Source organism: Zophobas morio, unplaced genomic scaffold (genome assembly GCF_036711695.1).
Source record: "Zophobas morio isolate AGI-343-1 ecotype UQ-CSIRO unplaced genomic scaffold, CSIRO_AGI_Zmor_V1 ptg000030l, whole genome shotgun sequence".
Taxonomy (NCBI): domain Eukaryota; kingdom Metazoa; phylum Arthropoda; class Insecta; order Coleoptera; family Tenebrionidae; genus Zophobas; species Zophobas morio.
This window is the reverse complement of record NW_026972135.1, coordinates 4,985,938-5,001,748: the sequence shown is the minus strand read 5'-3', so window position 1 is coordinate 5,001,748 and position 15,811 is coordinate 4,985,938. Positions and strand designations below refer to the sequence as shown.

At 32.9% G+C, this 15,811-nt stretch overlaps 3 protein-coding genes across 3 annotated transcripts; all 3 read left to right on the top strand.

The window, feature by feature from the left end:
• Positions 1–2,611: 2,611 nt before the first annotated feature.
• Positions 2,612–4,147, top strand: LOC135138420 (lipase 3-like). The gene is made up of 6 exons (XM_064068390.1): positions 2,612–2,794; positions 2,847–3,039; positions 3,101–3,212; positions 3,264–3,522; positions 3,763–3,918; positions 3,965–4,147. The coding sequence occupies exons 1-6, from the start codon at positions 2,612–2,614 to the stop codon at positions 4,145–4,147; spliced, it is 1,086 nt and encodes a 361-aa protein (XP_063924460.1).
• Positions 4,148–9,089: 4,942 nt separating this feature from the next.
• Positions 9,090–10,598, top strand: LOC135138419 (gastric triacylglycerol lipase-like). Its single transcript, XM_064068389.1, has 5 exons — positions 9,090–9,233; positions 9,307–9,505; positions 9,551–9,662; positions 9,714–9,975; positions 10,416–10,598. Exons 1-5 carry the CDS (start codon positions 9,090–9,092, stop codon positions 10,596–10,598), a joined length of 900 nt encoding a protein of 299 aa, XP_063924459.1.
• A 4,259-nt stretch (positions 10,599–14,857) lies between these two features.
• Positions 14,858–15,395, top strand: LOC135138417 (lysosomal acid lipase/cholesteryl ester hydrolase-like). The gene is made up of 2 exons (XM_064068388.1): positions 14,858–15,221; positions 15,292–15,395. The coding sequence occupies exons 1-2, from the start codon at positions 14,858–14,860 to the stop codon at positions 15,393–15,395; spliced, it is 468 nt and encodes a 155-aa protein (XP_063924458.1).
• The last annotated feature ends 416 nt before the right edge of the window (positions 15,396–15,811 follow it).

The window sequence follows — 15,811 nt, the reverse complement described above, 5'->3', positions numbered from 1 at the left end:
ATATTTTTAGATTATTCACTGCTTTCAACATATAACGAGCTGCATCCAAGATCATCAATAAATTTTATTTGGCAAAAATAGTGACGTAAGATGGTCATTTACAAATCTGGTAATCGTATTGCCATTTGTTTTATCTAACATTTTCAAACTTACTACATACCCTCGACTAGGGAAATTTTCATTTAAGATTCCAACAATTAAACTTGCCACGTATCTTCCACAACTATCGGTTGTTTCATCGACAGCGAACCATAAATAATTATCTCCAATGCGATGTTTAATTTCGTTGTAAACTTGCTGAAACACTGGGCCTACATAATTTTTTTGAAGAGTACTTTCAACCGGAATATTTCGATTGCAGTATTTTTCAAGGAATTCTTGAAGAGGGCCTTTCTCCAATTTTTTTAAAGGTGTATTGGACTGGATCATCATTTTAAATAAATCGAAATTAAACTGAAACTGCTCATCTTTTGTGGAAGTAGATGCAACAGATTCATGTATGGTCTGCTGTTTAATTTTAGAAACATCAAACATTTTCTTCCTTTCTACATGAAGAGTCGTTCTGACATGTTGCGTCACGTTATCACTTTGAATCTAAAACAACGTATTTATACAGGATTAACAAAGGAAAATAGATAAAAAAAAATTAGTGTGCTTACGGTTTTCACACAAGCTCTGCAGAATATTTTGTTGTTTTCTAATTTTAATTCTGGAGAATCCCTTATCCACTCATCCGGCGTCGATTTTACTTTCGGCATTCTTTTAAAATATTAGTAATATTACCAAAAAGAACTCAACATGTAACAAGGGAGAACCACGTATAACACTGTACTACGACAGATGCGATAGACTGATGGTTGTGAAATAAACGGTTCATTTACTTAAAAGTTTCCATTAGAAAAATTTTAAGGTAAGTAGTTGGGTACAATAATCCTTTTTTGTAGAATCTTCAACGGTCTTGCCGCAAAATGCCGAAAAAGAACATCTGGTTAAAAGCTTTAATTCATTATCAACGGAAGTAAGGATTTTTAAGTCATAAAATCTATGGAGTATTTTTCCAATCCTATAATAAAATTTTATTACCCAAACGACCGGAACCTATTCACAGAAAGGGTCTTGACTAAGTGTACTTCAATGGTCAAGTCTAGGTAAAATGCATACGATACGATACGGCTAACTAACAAGTATTTGTCATCCCGACAAGGCCGGCATTTGAAGAAAATATGCATTAAAACTCATATTCGTCGAAAAAAGCATTAAATAAGCAAATAAGTTTTAATATGCATAAAATTGAAAAAAAAAACAAATAAGCATAAAAAAATGTGTCAAATGACTCCAAATTGTATCATAGTTACAGATATAAAAAAGTTTTGAAGTGCTTACATTTTTCACAAAAAGCATTAAACCTAGAAATCCGCTCTCTACTAATTACTACCATTTAAAATAATTCTTTACTCCAAAATGTTTAAACATCCGGTTAAAATTGTTTCAAATTGATTGTTTCTGAAAAAATACTTTTGACTTTTTACTTGAGATTTTTCAAACTTCACCTTTCGTTGTCAGTTTTTGGTTGCTATGTTTTTACAAAACGTGAATTAATTGCATTTTTAACACTTTTGAACTTAACTTTACAAAAACGTTTAACGTATCAAAACTCTTCATAAAAAAGCAGGAGACAACTATTTTAAAACTTACCTACGTACATAACTGTGCACTCATGATCAAAAGTAGAAAAAACTTACTCTGACTGAACACATTTGAACAATGTCACAAATACTAGCAGCCCCATTTTCTAGGTCCTTTCTAATTTATTTTGTAGGATATCTTGGGCAAAATTTATAATTTCATGTTGCTTATCTGCAGTCAGAAGATCATGTTATTAATGGTACGTTTGCACAATTTACAACTGACCATTATATCTACAAGTCTTTTTTTTACACTAAAAACTTAATTTTACAAACGCAAAACACTGCGAACTGAAAAGTATACCAACAAGACTAAGTATTTCAAACAGTAAATAGCATGAAACAAGTACTGAAAACGTAGAAACGATCACAATAACGAGTCGTGGTTATTCGCAGTGGGGAGAATAATTTTCAACCCGGGAAGTTTTGCTGCATTTTTTGTGCTAATTGGTGAAAATCTTACTTTTAATACAGTTTTAATACAGTTTTGTAGTAATGCGGACGGGTTTTTCCAAGACTTCGTTACTTAACGGCCTGTAATCTTCTTATTTAATTGCTGTTAAAGAGTCAGAAAAGGCGACTAATGTAACTATAAGTAGATTTGCCCAACAAAGTTTAACTAACATATTTTTATCCAATGCTATACCATTTAATACAATCGTATTAATGCTTTCTGATGCATCATATATGGTCAAAGTTGGAACCCAGTTAAAAGTATTTTATCCAAATTTGAGCTTTCTACTGTATCTTTGAAAGCACTTAGTTTGAATCATAAAACATTCATTATCATAATTTTTTTACGTGTGTCAGTTTTAACAGAAACTTATTCCCATAATTATATAAATTTCGTAGCAATGCTTAGGCATTAATCACTCAACCGGTAGTTATAGTCAGTGTAGTTGCGGTTGTTTTCTGCTATCAGAAATATGGGTGAACGTACGACTGAAAACATGTCTTTAATTTTTGTACTTCTAACACTACTTTATTTCACTCCAACTTCTTGCTTTACGTTTCATAAAGAAAATAATGCTTGTCCACGTCTGTTAGAATATCCTGTGAAAGCTTTCAGCCCCCACTGTTACGTAAATCCCAACGTACTATCTTCTACTGTAAGGAAATAACCAACTGATAATTACCAGGTGCGATAACATTACCTTTTAGCCTGAAATGATTAAACAGAACGGTTATAAATGCGGGACCTACAAAGTGGTTTCAGAAGATGGTTACACATCTTTGATTTTTCGGGTACTACCACAGGAAGATGATGGTAGAGAAAAAGGACAACCGATCGTCTTGGACCATGGGGTGCAAGTTAACTCAGCAGCTTGGACTTGGATGGGAAATAGGTCTCTAGGTATAAAGTTTACGTCACACTTTACTTCTAAATACATTGTACAAATCCCTTTGTCTTACAGCATTCGTTTTGGCCAGAGCTGGTTATGACGTATGGTTGGCTAACCAAAGAGATAGTGGATACACAACACACATTAAATATAAAACTTCAGATTACCGCTTTTGGACTACCACGTAAGCACTACGCAATAGTCCTAAACTTGTTGTCCAAATAAGTACTTCTAGTTTAGACGATGTTGCATCTTACGAAGTACCAGCAATTTTAAAAACAATTGCCTCAGAAACCAACAAATCTGGTTCTATTATTTATATTGGTCATTCCAGAGGGACTGTTCTGGGTTTTATGTACGCGTCTGAATATCCAGACGAAGCACAAAAGTATCTTCGGGGTGTTGTAGCACTGGCTCCTGCTGTGTATCTTGAGTTTAGTTTCTTCTTTAAGATTGCTTTCTATGTAGCCGCTATCATCTTACGAAAAATTCCGGTGATAAATTATCCAGACATATTCACAAAAAAATTTTATCAAATCCTTTGCACCAATCTTCCACATGTCTGTATGCTGATTATTTACGCGGCTTCAGGTAGCGCTAGTCAATTTCTACCGGTAATTTACAAACTAAGTGTAGCACAAAAACTACTGCTTTGATTTCAGGACGATCTTCTAGCATTTTATTCCATTTTTCCACTTTCCCTTTCAACAATGCATTTTGTACAACTCTTTCAGATATACCGCACTGGAAGATTTCAAAAATATGACTACGGAAAAAAGCAGAACATGCTGAAATATGGGCAAGCAGAACCTCCATTGTACCATCTTAGTAATGTCAAGCTTCCTGTATATCTGTTTTATGGAAAACGGGATGTCTACATGAAAAAAAAGGTAATCAAGGTTTGGTGATTTCGTCAGTACAATTTTTTTTTTCTAGACCGTGAAAAGGACTTTTGAGGAGATTGGAAGCAACGAAAAGGAATATTTTAGTGTGCCAATTGGAAATGACGATCCGAAATTGCAGTTTGGTCATAACGATTTCATTTCGTCGAGGTACATAGAAGAGTTGTTGTACAAGGACCTGCTCAAAGTACTGAATAAATTGAAACCTAAGGAGTAATGCTTGAAGTTTGGTTAATCTGCACGTGTGTTGTGGCTTAATTTTTGACAATGTTGTCAAATATAAATATAGTTATTTAGATCCGTTTATTTTTTAGACGACCTAGTCCAGTTCCAAGTGTTAAGAGTTCCACCAATGTACCTATGTCAAAAATTACACACATATTCCGATCTGGGTGGTAGTCTCGGTCATACCTAGTTATTAAGTATAATTATAAGTTCCTTCCATATGCAGTGTTAGATAGTGTTATCAGTATTTATTAATATTTGAACTGAGTCACGTATACATAAAGTGATGTTTCTATTATTTTTTTTTTGTATCCATAATATGATTCATTGTAACATTCCAGAGAATTTCGGATTATTATCTGTTCACGATCTTAGAGTTTTCGTTAGCTTATGTTTTATTAAATTAAAGGTTAAAAAATATGCCAGAAATATAAACATTGTTGCCGATACTTACAGTTTTCAGTAGCAATGACCAAATTAACGGTATCCGTTTCTTAGAAAGCATAAAACTTTACGCTATTAAAAACAGTTATTCGGATTTTTGTAAGTGTTTATTTCATATGTAAGGAACAAACACTAAAATTTCACTTGCACATTGTTTTTATATAAATGGGGGTTCTACATACGACTATTGTCGCATGCCACATTTAGCATCTCATCTTTAATTCTCAATCATCAGTTCGTTCTGCTCGCCCACTCTTCTTAGAAATGGAAATTTCGACCTTTGTGAGCAGCCTATTTGCATTCTTCCAACTTCTTTTTTCACTTTTCTAAGATTACTAAAAGGGTTGGTAAAAGACAACAACCTTGCTCCAGTATTTTGTTGGGTTTAGCTCTTCTGAAACATTTTTCCGGCCTTAAATTGAATGATTTATCTATATAGCTATTACTAATGCTTACGTAAGTGCTCTTTATTTGCTTTTACCAAGTACTTCCAAACGCTTATTAACAAGACTGTTACTATACGCCTTCTCCATGTCCATGAAGAGTTACAAAAAAAATGAAAATGCTTAAAATTTGGTGCAAAGTAACAACGTGGATGATCTAACTAAAATTATATTTATTTTGTTGTACGTTAGGTAGTTCTTCATATACTATCTTGGTAAATTTAGAACGAAAGATGCGTAAAAATATCACCCCCCGACAAGCTACAATTCACTCCATTTCCATTATTTCGCTATGAAAATCTGTATCATCATTGTCATTTTCAAATTCAAATTCTGAATCAGATTCACCTAGCGAAATAATGAAAGGAGGTATAGATTCGTACGAAAGATTTCCCATAGTTTTTCCCAATTTGGCAAAATAAGTTTTTCAAAATGTTTACAAAAATTTTGCCACATATTTGGAGTACATTCAGAAAGCGCCCCAAGCCATAAATTTTACACCCTATTTTTAATGAACGTTGAGAATTTATATGCTTGTTGTAACAGTTCTTACAAAATCCCCACGCCATTTCAATTGGATCATATTGACAATGATACAGAGGCAATCTAAGAACTTCATGGCCACTTTCTCTTAATGTTTCGTCTACCAAATATCTTTTTTTTTCTATTGTTTCTGAAGGGTTTAATTAAGTCCCACAACTGTTTCTTCGAAATTTTTTTATCAAATTCAACACTATGTTTAAAGAGCCATTTCTGCGTTTCATATTTTTTACTATAAAAAGTGGGTGGTTTATCCAACTGGACCGAATGATACAGTGCATTGTCTAAAACCACCACACATTTTTGGTTCAACTTTGCCAAAGCAGGAATGAGCTGATTAACCACCCAATTTTGAAAAATTGTCTCGTCCATCGTTTTAGATTAGTCTCTATCGTTATTTTTTGAATTAAAAAAATTGTTACAACCATCCAAGAACCCCGTTGAACAACCTGCGCGGAGAACAGTAAACCTTGATCCTTCACTTTTAATTTTGATGGGATTGCTTTTTAGATCAGTATCGTGCACCCAACAACGAATGAATGGACCATTTTGATAGATCCATGTTTCATCCAAATACACGAAAGTCAAATTTTCACAAGAAATTAGAAACTGTAAATATGTTCTCAAAAAAGTAATTTTGGCTGCAACGACATGTTTTTGTTCACATAGAATTTTGCGACCATTTACTTCTCTATGTTTATAACCCATTGACTTAAGAATTTTGTATAATGTGGTTCGCCCCCCTTTAAATTCCAACTGTTCCCTAGAATATGCCAAAAGAGTATCTATAGTGAAATATTCGTTTTTTTTTCCATTAAGTTGCCAAATGTGTCGTTGCAGGTCTTGCCGAAACATATAATTTGTAAATAAATCCGGTGGTTTCGCTTGCCAGATAGTGATGTTTTTAAATTTTGATCCCTGTTGATAAAATTTTCGCCACAGTTGATGTTCCCACCTATGAGAAAAAAAATTAAAAAATATTTTACGTCAGTTTTTGCTTATTCTGTATATTATGCATTTTCACCATTTCCTCGTCAATGAACCGATGAGCACTTATAATATTGCTTAGTTATTTCCTTAAAGTGTGCTGCTTTTGTCGATTCATCGTCCGGGTTCATTGGCTTGCAATATCTTTACACTACACGACTTTATTTTATTAAGTACGGTGTTTATCCTGTAAGATCATTCAGTCATCCAGTATTATTATCGGCTTTTGGCTTGTGCTCATTAAAAGCAAGAAGAACTTTCGCAAATGTGTTATTTTCATTTAAATTAATTAATGGCGTTATTAGTTGTAGTAGTCTTGTTAATCAGATCAAATTTCATGTGCCTAGATTAAATTCCCGGTGTCCATTAACTTTTGCTCTTAGCATTTGTCAAACAAATCAGCACATGAATGCCCCACTAAATAATATGTGTCGGTGTTATAATGGCATACCGGAGGTCGATATATTTACGTACGATATTAAAAAATTTTGTTCACAATGTAAAAGTGTCCTTGGTTGTTAGTTTGTAGTTTTATTTGTTACTATTTTGCTAAGTCTTCTTTATATTTATGTATGTCTTCTATATTGATATTTTGTATTTATATAACTCTTACATTAATCCTGTTAGACACTAATGTCTGTTGGATATTAATAATATATTTATTTATTTATTTATTTATTATTTATTTAACTTTAAACTTCTTATGTTTCTACGAGAAATTACCAAGTATGTTTTTAATTTCTTGTAAAGAAATATTAGGTATTTTGCAGTTAGTCCTTATTTCTCTACAGGAAATAGAAAACATGTATGAGTATCGTATTGTCGAAAGAATACAATGTATATTAAGAAAAAACAACCCAAAAATTAAGCCCCACCCATATCCATCCCAAGCTCAATTGTGATGAATTTTTCATTCGTTGTCAAACCAAGGGGAGTAGCCTAATTGCAAAATCGATACTTTCCCACAAAAATTTACCATTTTAAACATGTCTTACCTTTCTTATTTTAAAAAAAATACTACAAATATTAAGAAAAAAAAGGGCAAAGTGTAAACCCTTGTAGTTATAATACTTAATCTGTTTTTGGGATGAATAGTAATAAATCTTAGCACTGTACTGGTACTAGTAATAGAATTATTAATTTTACCTAATTTTGTAATAAAAACATTGTTTCCTCTAAAACTTTATTTGATTTTTTAAAAAGAGTACCACTTAACGAGGCCCGAAAATATATTTCGCTGGGGGCCCTGAAATATGCCAGGCCGACGGTGCTTCGGAATTCCATGAATAACCTATCTATTCTTTTTTCTCCTACAAATTTTGCCAATACAGAATATAATTTTCCGAAGCATTATTCGTCATATTTTTCAAAAGATTACTACTATTGTGGACCAGTCTGTTGAAGTGAATCAATACATCATTGTATAAACCACATTGTTTCAACTCCGGAATAAAACTTTTCTCATTAGCTTTGGAACCATTGGAGAAGTACATATGTATCACATTTTTCATGATTTCCGAAAACATGATGAATACTGTTCAGAATTTCTTTTTTTTAAATGCATTCTTCTGTTCTGGTGTATTTTTTTACCGTTTCTTCTATATTTAATAGCGCAACAGATGGCCAATTCAGCCTTTCGATGTTAGTTCCATATATTTTGATCTATTTTTTCAATGTTTCTTTCGTTTTATACTTTTTCGTTTAATCAGTTATTCAAATGTTCGATCATCGATTTTCCAACTCTTAAGTGATTCAATTTTGCAATTTTTGGATTTCTCAATTATCCGATTTTCCGATTTCTTTAACTGTCAATATTTTGATTCTATATTTCGTTTTTTCGGATTTGCACCTTTTCGATCCTTAAGTTTCTCAATTTTTAATCTTTCGATTTTTCAATGTGTCATTTCGTCTATTTTTCAAGTTCTTTGTTTCCAGTTTTTATATTTTTCAAAGTTTTGGTTTTTGATTTTAAAATTTTGCAGTTGTTCCATTTTTCATTCGAAAAGTTGAATATTCTAGTAGGATATTGCCTGGCGTAGAGACGAATAGCAACATCGAAATTTTTGTAACACTTTTCCAATATTAACAGCATAGCAAGTCTGTTTTTTCAGAATTCGAGTAAACACAGAATTGCTGAAGGACTGTCTTCAATTTTTATGACAAAAACAGTTATATATTTTCACGACTTTAAATAAAAAGTTATAAATATCGATCGTGAAACTATAACCTCACTGCACCTATTTAATTTTTATCACCTTCTACATTTTTGAAAGCGACTTCCAAACCACTTAGTTCGTAATCTACAAAGTGTACATATTATCATGATGGGTTTTGACATGCACTAGTTTGGTTCGAAACTTGTCAAGCTTAGTCGACATTTAATTACAGCGAAACAGTCCATATTAAAATAGCACTTTTCCACTATTGCGTAAAAGCTAACTACACCACATTTTTTAAATGAGGTATCAGTATCTATCCATTAGTGTTTGAACGTGGACAGAAACACACATAACTAAAGCTATGTTTCTAATTTTTGTACCTCTAATAGTACTGTGTTCCACTGCAACTACTGGCTTTAGTTTTCATAGAGAAAATAATGCTTGTCCGCGCCTGATTGACTACCCTGTGAAAGCTTTCAGCTCCCGCTGTTACGTAAATCCAAACGTACTATCTTCAACTGTGAGGAACGAACCAAATGACAATTCCAAAATGTGATAATGATAACATTACGTTTCAGCCTGACATGATTAAACAGAACGGTTACAAATGCGGGACATACAAAGTGGTTTCAGAAGATGGTTACACATCCTTGATTTTTCGGGTACTACCACGGGAAGATGATGGTGGAGGAAAAGGACAACCCATCATCTTGGAACATGGGATAGAGATTAACTCAGCAGCTTGGACTTGGATGGGAAATAGATCTTTAGGTTCGCGTAATTATAAAAGTTCTACATTCCATAAATTTCTTTGTGTTACAGCATTCGTTTTGGCCAAAGCTGGTTATGACGTGTGGTTGGTGAACCAAAGAGATAGTGGTTACACAACACACAACAAATACAAAACTTCAGATTCCCGCTTTTGGGCTAACAGGCAAGCACTAAGCGCTATTCTTAAACCAGTTTTCTAAATAAGTCATTTCAGTTTAGATGATTATGCGTCTAAAGGGGAACCAGCAATTTTAAAGACGGTGGCTGCAGAAACCAACAAATCGGGTTCGATTATTTTTATTGGTCATTCCAGAGCGACCATTACGTCTTTTATGTATATGTCTGAGAATCCACAGGAGGCAGAGAAATTTATACGGGGCGTGGTAGCACTGTCTCCTGCTGCGTATCTTGACTTTAGTTTCCACTTTAGAATTGTTGCCCGTCTGTCTCCTTTAATCTTGAATATTATTCCAGTGGTAAATTATCCAGTCAAATACTCCGTCAAATTTTATCAAATCCTTTGCACCTTTCTTCCATATGTTTGTAAGCTGTATCTTATCGCGGTTTCTGGTAGCGCTTATCAGTTTCTACCGGTAACTCTACCAACCTTGTAACACGGAAACTACAATTTTGATTTCAGGACGACCTTTTGGCATTTTTTTCTATTTACCCGGGTTCTCTTTCATCAATGCAATTTTTACATGTCGTTCAGTTACTTCATTCCAAAAGAGTTCAAAAATATGACTACGGAAAAAAACGGAACATGCTAAAATATGGACAAGAAAAGCCGCCTTTGTATAATCTTGGTAATTTTACGCTTCCAATATATATGTTTTATGGAAAACACGATGTTTTCATCAAAGAACATGTAATGAATAATACTTGGCGATTTCGTCCTTACAAAATTTTCTTGTAGACCGTAAAAAGGATCTTCGAGGAGCTCGGAAGCAGCGAAAAAGAATACCATAGTGTGCCAATTGGAGTTGACGATAAGAGGTTGCAGTTTGGTCATGACGATTTCATTTGGTCTAGGTATATAGAAGAGTTGTTTTACAAGGACCTATTCAAAGTGCTGAATAAATTGAAACCTAAAGGATAATCCGCGATGTTGGTGAATCTGCAGTTATTATATCTTAATTTTCAAGAGTGTTAAATATATGCATTTAATGTTTGATTTCAAACAACATATTTATTACTAGCTGACCTCGTGAACTTCGTTTCACCTACAATTTAATTTTGAATCTGCAAAACCGAATGCTGTGAAATCTTGCAGATGTTTTAAACATATGATATGCATAATAAATTTTTAATCAAAATATATTTACTTATCCCCTCCAAAAAATTTATGACGCCATCTCAAGATTTTGCCGGATAAATCCTATCTAAAATGTGCAAAATATCATCATTATATTTTCGTAATTTACATTGCATTCATATTTTTTAGATTTGCTTTTAGAGTGACTCAAAAAAAAATGTATGGATCAGTCAATTTATTTTATTGAATAACTCAAGAGTTGCAGAAATGAATACTTTGACATCTTGTAGACGTTTTAAAGTTATTGTAAGCATGGTAAATTGTTAAGAATATTTATTTATTCCCCCCAAAAAATTGATGGAATGGCTCACTCGATTTTCGCAGATAATTTTGGGAATACCTACAATACAGTTATTTTACTTATTTTTAGTATTACGCTGCACCAATCCAAGGTGGTATATGTGTTAATTGTAAATGTTGATTAGGTCATCATAAAATTGTGTGAAGAAAAGACTCAACTCTAAAATGCTGAATATGTTTCATTATACTTTTGGTGCGAAGGGAGTTCTGTCGAAACAACGTTCGATCAATTTTTTGACAATGGTTGATATAAATAAAACTCAGTAGATGCTCATACTCGAAGTACGAAGTATCTACTCGAATATCAAATCAAAATATTTCTAGTTTTTCTAGATGATGCTAATACTTTAGTAGATAACAGTTGATGCTCAAGTAGCATCTCGATACAACAAAAAAGGAAAACAGTGACAGTGTTCAACCATCAAGGCAAAAATCGAGTCACCAAAATATAAATTAGTATGGGGTAGACACCTTGAGATGGGAATCTCTGTGGCCAGTGTTAGAAAAAACGCACTGCACAATTTATGCATAAATAACAGTTAATTATCTGAAAAGTTTTAGATATTCCCACTCCTAATGTGTTTTTCAAACTGAATGCACCTTTTGACGACATTCCACGTTCACGAAAGTCGCCATGTTTAGTTAAAATTCACTCTTACAACGACAAATCGCGTAGATGTTCAGTTTGTGTCCGGGGAGATACAATGTTTCCAAGCAGATACATAGCAGTACATAGAATAGATCAGGAGTCGGAAACCTTTTTAGGAGAGTGGGCCACTTAAAAAAAAAAAAATTTACGCGGACCGCACAGCAAAAAAAAATCTTTATACAGAAACAATTTTATTAGGATTAATATGTTATAATAAGACAATAAAAATAAAATCTAATATTATAATCACATAAGTAAAAAACCTGATTTTGTTGAGAAGTAACATTACAATTCAATGCGACTTTTGCTGCTGTATCATTTTTGCCAATTCATTCAAGTCGGCATCAGTTTGCGATACAGAAATCCTGAGAATGTTTTGTAAATTGTCATCAGTCAATCTTGTCCTGTATTTTGTTTTAATAATATTCATCCGCGAAAATATTTGTTCGCACAAATAAGTACTTCCAAAAATGCAAATCATTGATTTTGCAAAATTCTTAACATTTGGAAATTTATTTTCGGGTAGGCTTGAATAAAACAGTATTAAATTATTTTCATCAAAATTATTTTTATATATACTATTTGCCTGTAAATCTATTAGTTCTAGTTGTAAATTTTCCGGTGCAAATTTAAAAGGATTTTCAAATATTTTGATGTCACGTTCTTGCTCAAAAAAATCTTTAAATCGCAAACAGAAATTTTCTTCCAGTAATCTCAAAGAATTAAGATAAACATCATTAGAAATACACTGTCTGTCATTTCTTGTTAACACTGATTGTAAAGTAGGAAAATGACAATAATTATTCCTCTCAATTTGTGAAATAAACAATTTTAGTTTTAACCGAAAACTCTTAATTTCTGTAAATAACTCATTAATTAATTTTCCTTTTCCTTGTAGAATTATATTTAATTTATTGAGGTAAGTTGTAATGTCAACAAGAAAAGCTAACTCGCTTACCCACTGAAAATTTGATATTTCTGGTATACTCTTTTCTTTGTCTGTCAAAAATATTTCAATTTCAAGTCTCAAATCAAAAAATCTTTTTAAAACTTTTCCACGACTAAGCCACCTTACTTCAGAAAAGTACATAATATCTTCATATTCTGCATCGATGTCATTTAAGAATTCTCGAAAACTTCGATGATTCATACCGTTTTTGCGAATGTAATTAACGGTTGATATTACAGTCTCCATAACATTTTTCAAACTGACAACTTTGGCACAAAGTGCATGTTGATGAATAATGCAATGCAGTTGTAAAGGGGTTGGTGTAATATTTAATTCCGTGATTTTTCTATTAATCAACCCCATTACACCTGTATTATGACCTGTCATGTTCTTGGGCAGCTAGTTCCTCCGTTATCTAAAATTGTTTATCAATTCCACGGATAAAAATCAACAGTTGAGCGGTACTAGTAATATCGTTGCTTTCATCAAGTGCAAGTGAAAAATATTCAAATTTTGTAGACATTTCTTTTAATTTACAAAACATATTTGTCGATATATCTTCAATTCGGCGAACTACTGTGCGCGCAGACAAACTAATATCTGCAAATGTGTTAATCTTATCCGGACAAATTTCATTCACCGCAGTTAAAATGCACTTTTTAATAAACTCTCCATCAGTAAATGCTTTGCCGTGTTCAGCAATTAATTTTGAAATTTGTAAACTCGTTTTGACTAACGCTGAATTTTGTTCAACACACTTTTTAAAAATGTTTTGTTGGGCATGTAATGACTTTTTCAAAGAATCTATTTTATTTTGCCTAAACTGCGATTCTAATTGATCGTACTCATCTGTATGCTTCGTGTCGTAATGACGGCGTAAATTAAATTCTTTAAACACATTTACAGTTTCTTTGCAAATTAAGCATAATGCTTTATTAAAGTTGTTAATGAAAAAGCAATCAAAAGTCCATTTTTCATTAAATACGCGGTTTTCTTCGTTTAACTTACTTCTTTTTGGAGTTTTATTCATTTTAACTAAAACAAAAAAATAATAATAATAACAAAAGAAAAAAAAACTTATGTGTTGCTAATTAGAAGTTTTGCAATAAAAAGCAATGAATATTTTTCAAAAAAAAAAAATATAGGTACCTACCTACTAAATTAAAAATAAAAGAATAATAAAAGGTTTTGTCGAAACCAACAAAGTGAATACAGGTAAATAGAATGGCAGGTCAAAATTAATAAGAAACTTTCGCAATGTGCAACTAAATTCACTTTAACCAAGACTTTTCTTAAAATAAACGACGTTTTTTTACGAAAAAACAAAGAAGAATTTGAAATGCAATATACTTTTCACAATCGCACGGAAGAAGTAGTTTTGTATGACACGTCAGTTAGACGACAGGCCCGTCAGGAACGCCAACTATTGAAATTAATTCGAAGTGGCGATTCCCATACAAAATTTTTAGAATTTTTTTATTTTTTAGCTGTTCGCTTTTTTATAAATTTTCTTATATAAAAACCTTGTCCTGACAATAAGGAACACATAAAAAAAATCATCCAATTTGGTGCAGTCGTTCTGAAGTCATGCTCGTACATACATTTCGGCGATTCATTTTTATTTATATAGATGCATTATTATTTTAAAACAAATTTCATTACCATAAAAAAGGTTATACTGAGTCGACCTTAAAAGATAGACATATGCTGCCGGGGACTTTTCTTTAGAACTTCTAGAGGGGAACAATTTCGTCATACATGATTTTTACGTAACTTTAACCGTTTAAGCAGCGTAAGCAACGGAAGCTGTCAAAGGAGGAATAATTTTCCCGTTTTTCCGAATTTTTCATTGCTACTTCGCTCCTAATGATCGTAGCGTGATGTTATATAGGCTATATGTAAATACGATAAATGGACTATCAAACACAAAAAGATTTTTTGAATTCGAACCAGTAGTTCAACCAAACAAACTCTTCAGCTTTATAATATAAGTATAGAAGTATAGATTTCCTTGTCTAAAAAAACTGGTCTACAGTGATTTAGGTAGAATAGACACATAAGTCTATGCACGTATATTTTTTTTTATAATCACTGACTAGACAGTAATGACTAATAATTTTGTTAGTGTGATTCCAAGCTGCAAACATGTTGTTAGTTACCACACTTACCGTACTTTCGCTGTGTCAACTTTACCTTCCACTAACAGGCTCTACAGACACAAACACGAAAAAGAATGCCTGCACCCGTTTTGGGGATTATCCTCTTAAAGAACACAGCCCTGACTGTTACGAAAATCCCAACGTGCTCTCGTCTACCGTTAAAATGATTCGTCAAAGTGGTTACGACGTGCAGGAACACGACGTAGTTACAGGGGACGGTTACAAATCACGAATTTTTCGTATACCAGTACGAGATAACGATAACAGGAAGAACAAACAACCTGTGGTGTTACAACACGGTGTCCTTGTGAACTCTGCAGTTTGGACGTGGGCAGGAAACCGATCTCTAGGTATAAAATGAAGGTGAAAAATTAACCGTCATTTTTTAGTTTTTTATTGTGATTGAAGCTTTTGTGTTAGCCAATGCCGGCTATGACGTGTGGTTAGCAAACCAGAGGGACAGCGGCTACACCACACACAAAACGTACAAAACCTCTGACTATAACTTTTGGAGTAACAGGTAATCAAAACTGAAGAGCGGATTTTAGGTTAAAAAAGCCAAAGTAAGCGATAAAAATACATACTTTCTGAAAATAAATATCACAACAAGATTGCTAAACATGTTTTCAGTTTCTTGTTGGGAAAGGAAGCCTTCGTACATTAAAGAAAAATGGACAAAATATAAACCCCGCCCACATCACAATTGAGATAGGGCGAATGAGTGGTGCTACATTTTGTCTTTTTTTTAGCATGTGTAGAATTATTTCGACAACAAGAAACTTAAAACAACAGTTGAACATCAAAGTTACAGCAATTAAATAAAAGTTTGTACATAAAGTACCAACTAATAAATTGACTATACAGACTGCCGCATCCAAGTTTGGACATACGGAATTAACATGGCAAATTGGTTTTTATTTTATTATATCTCCCCAGATCA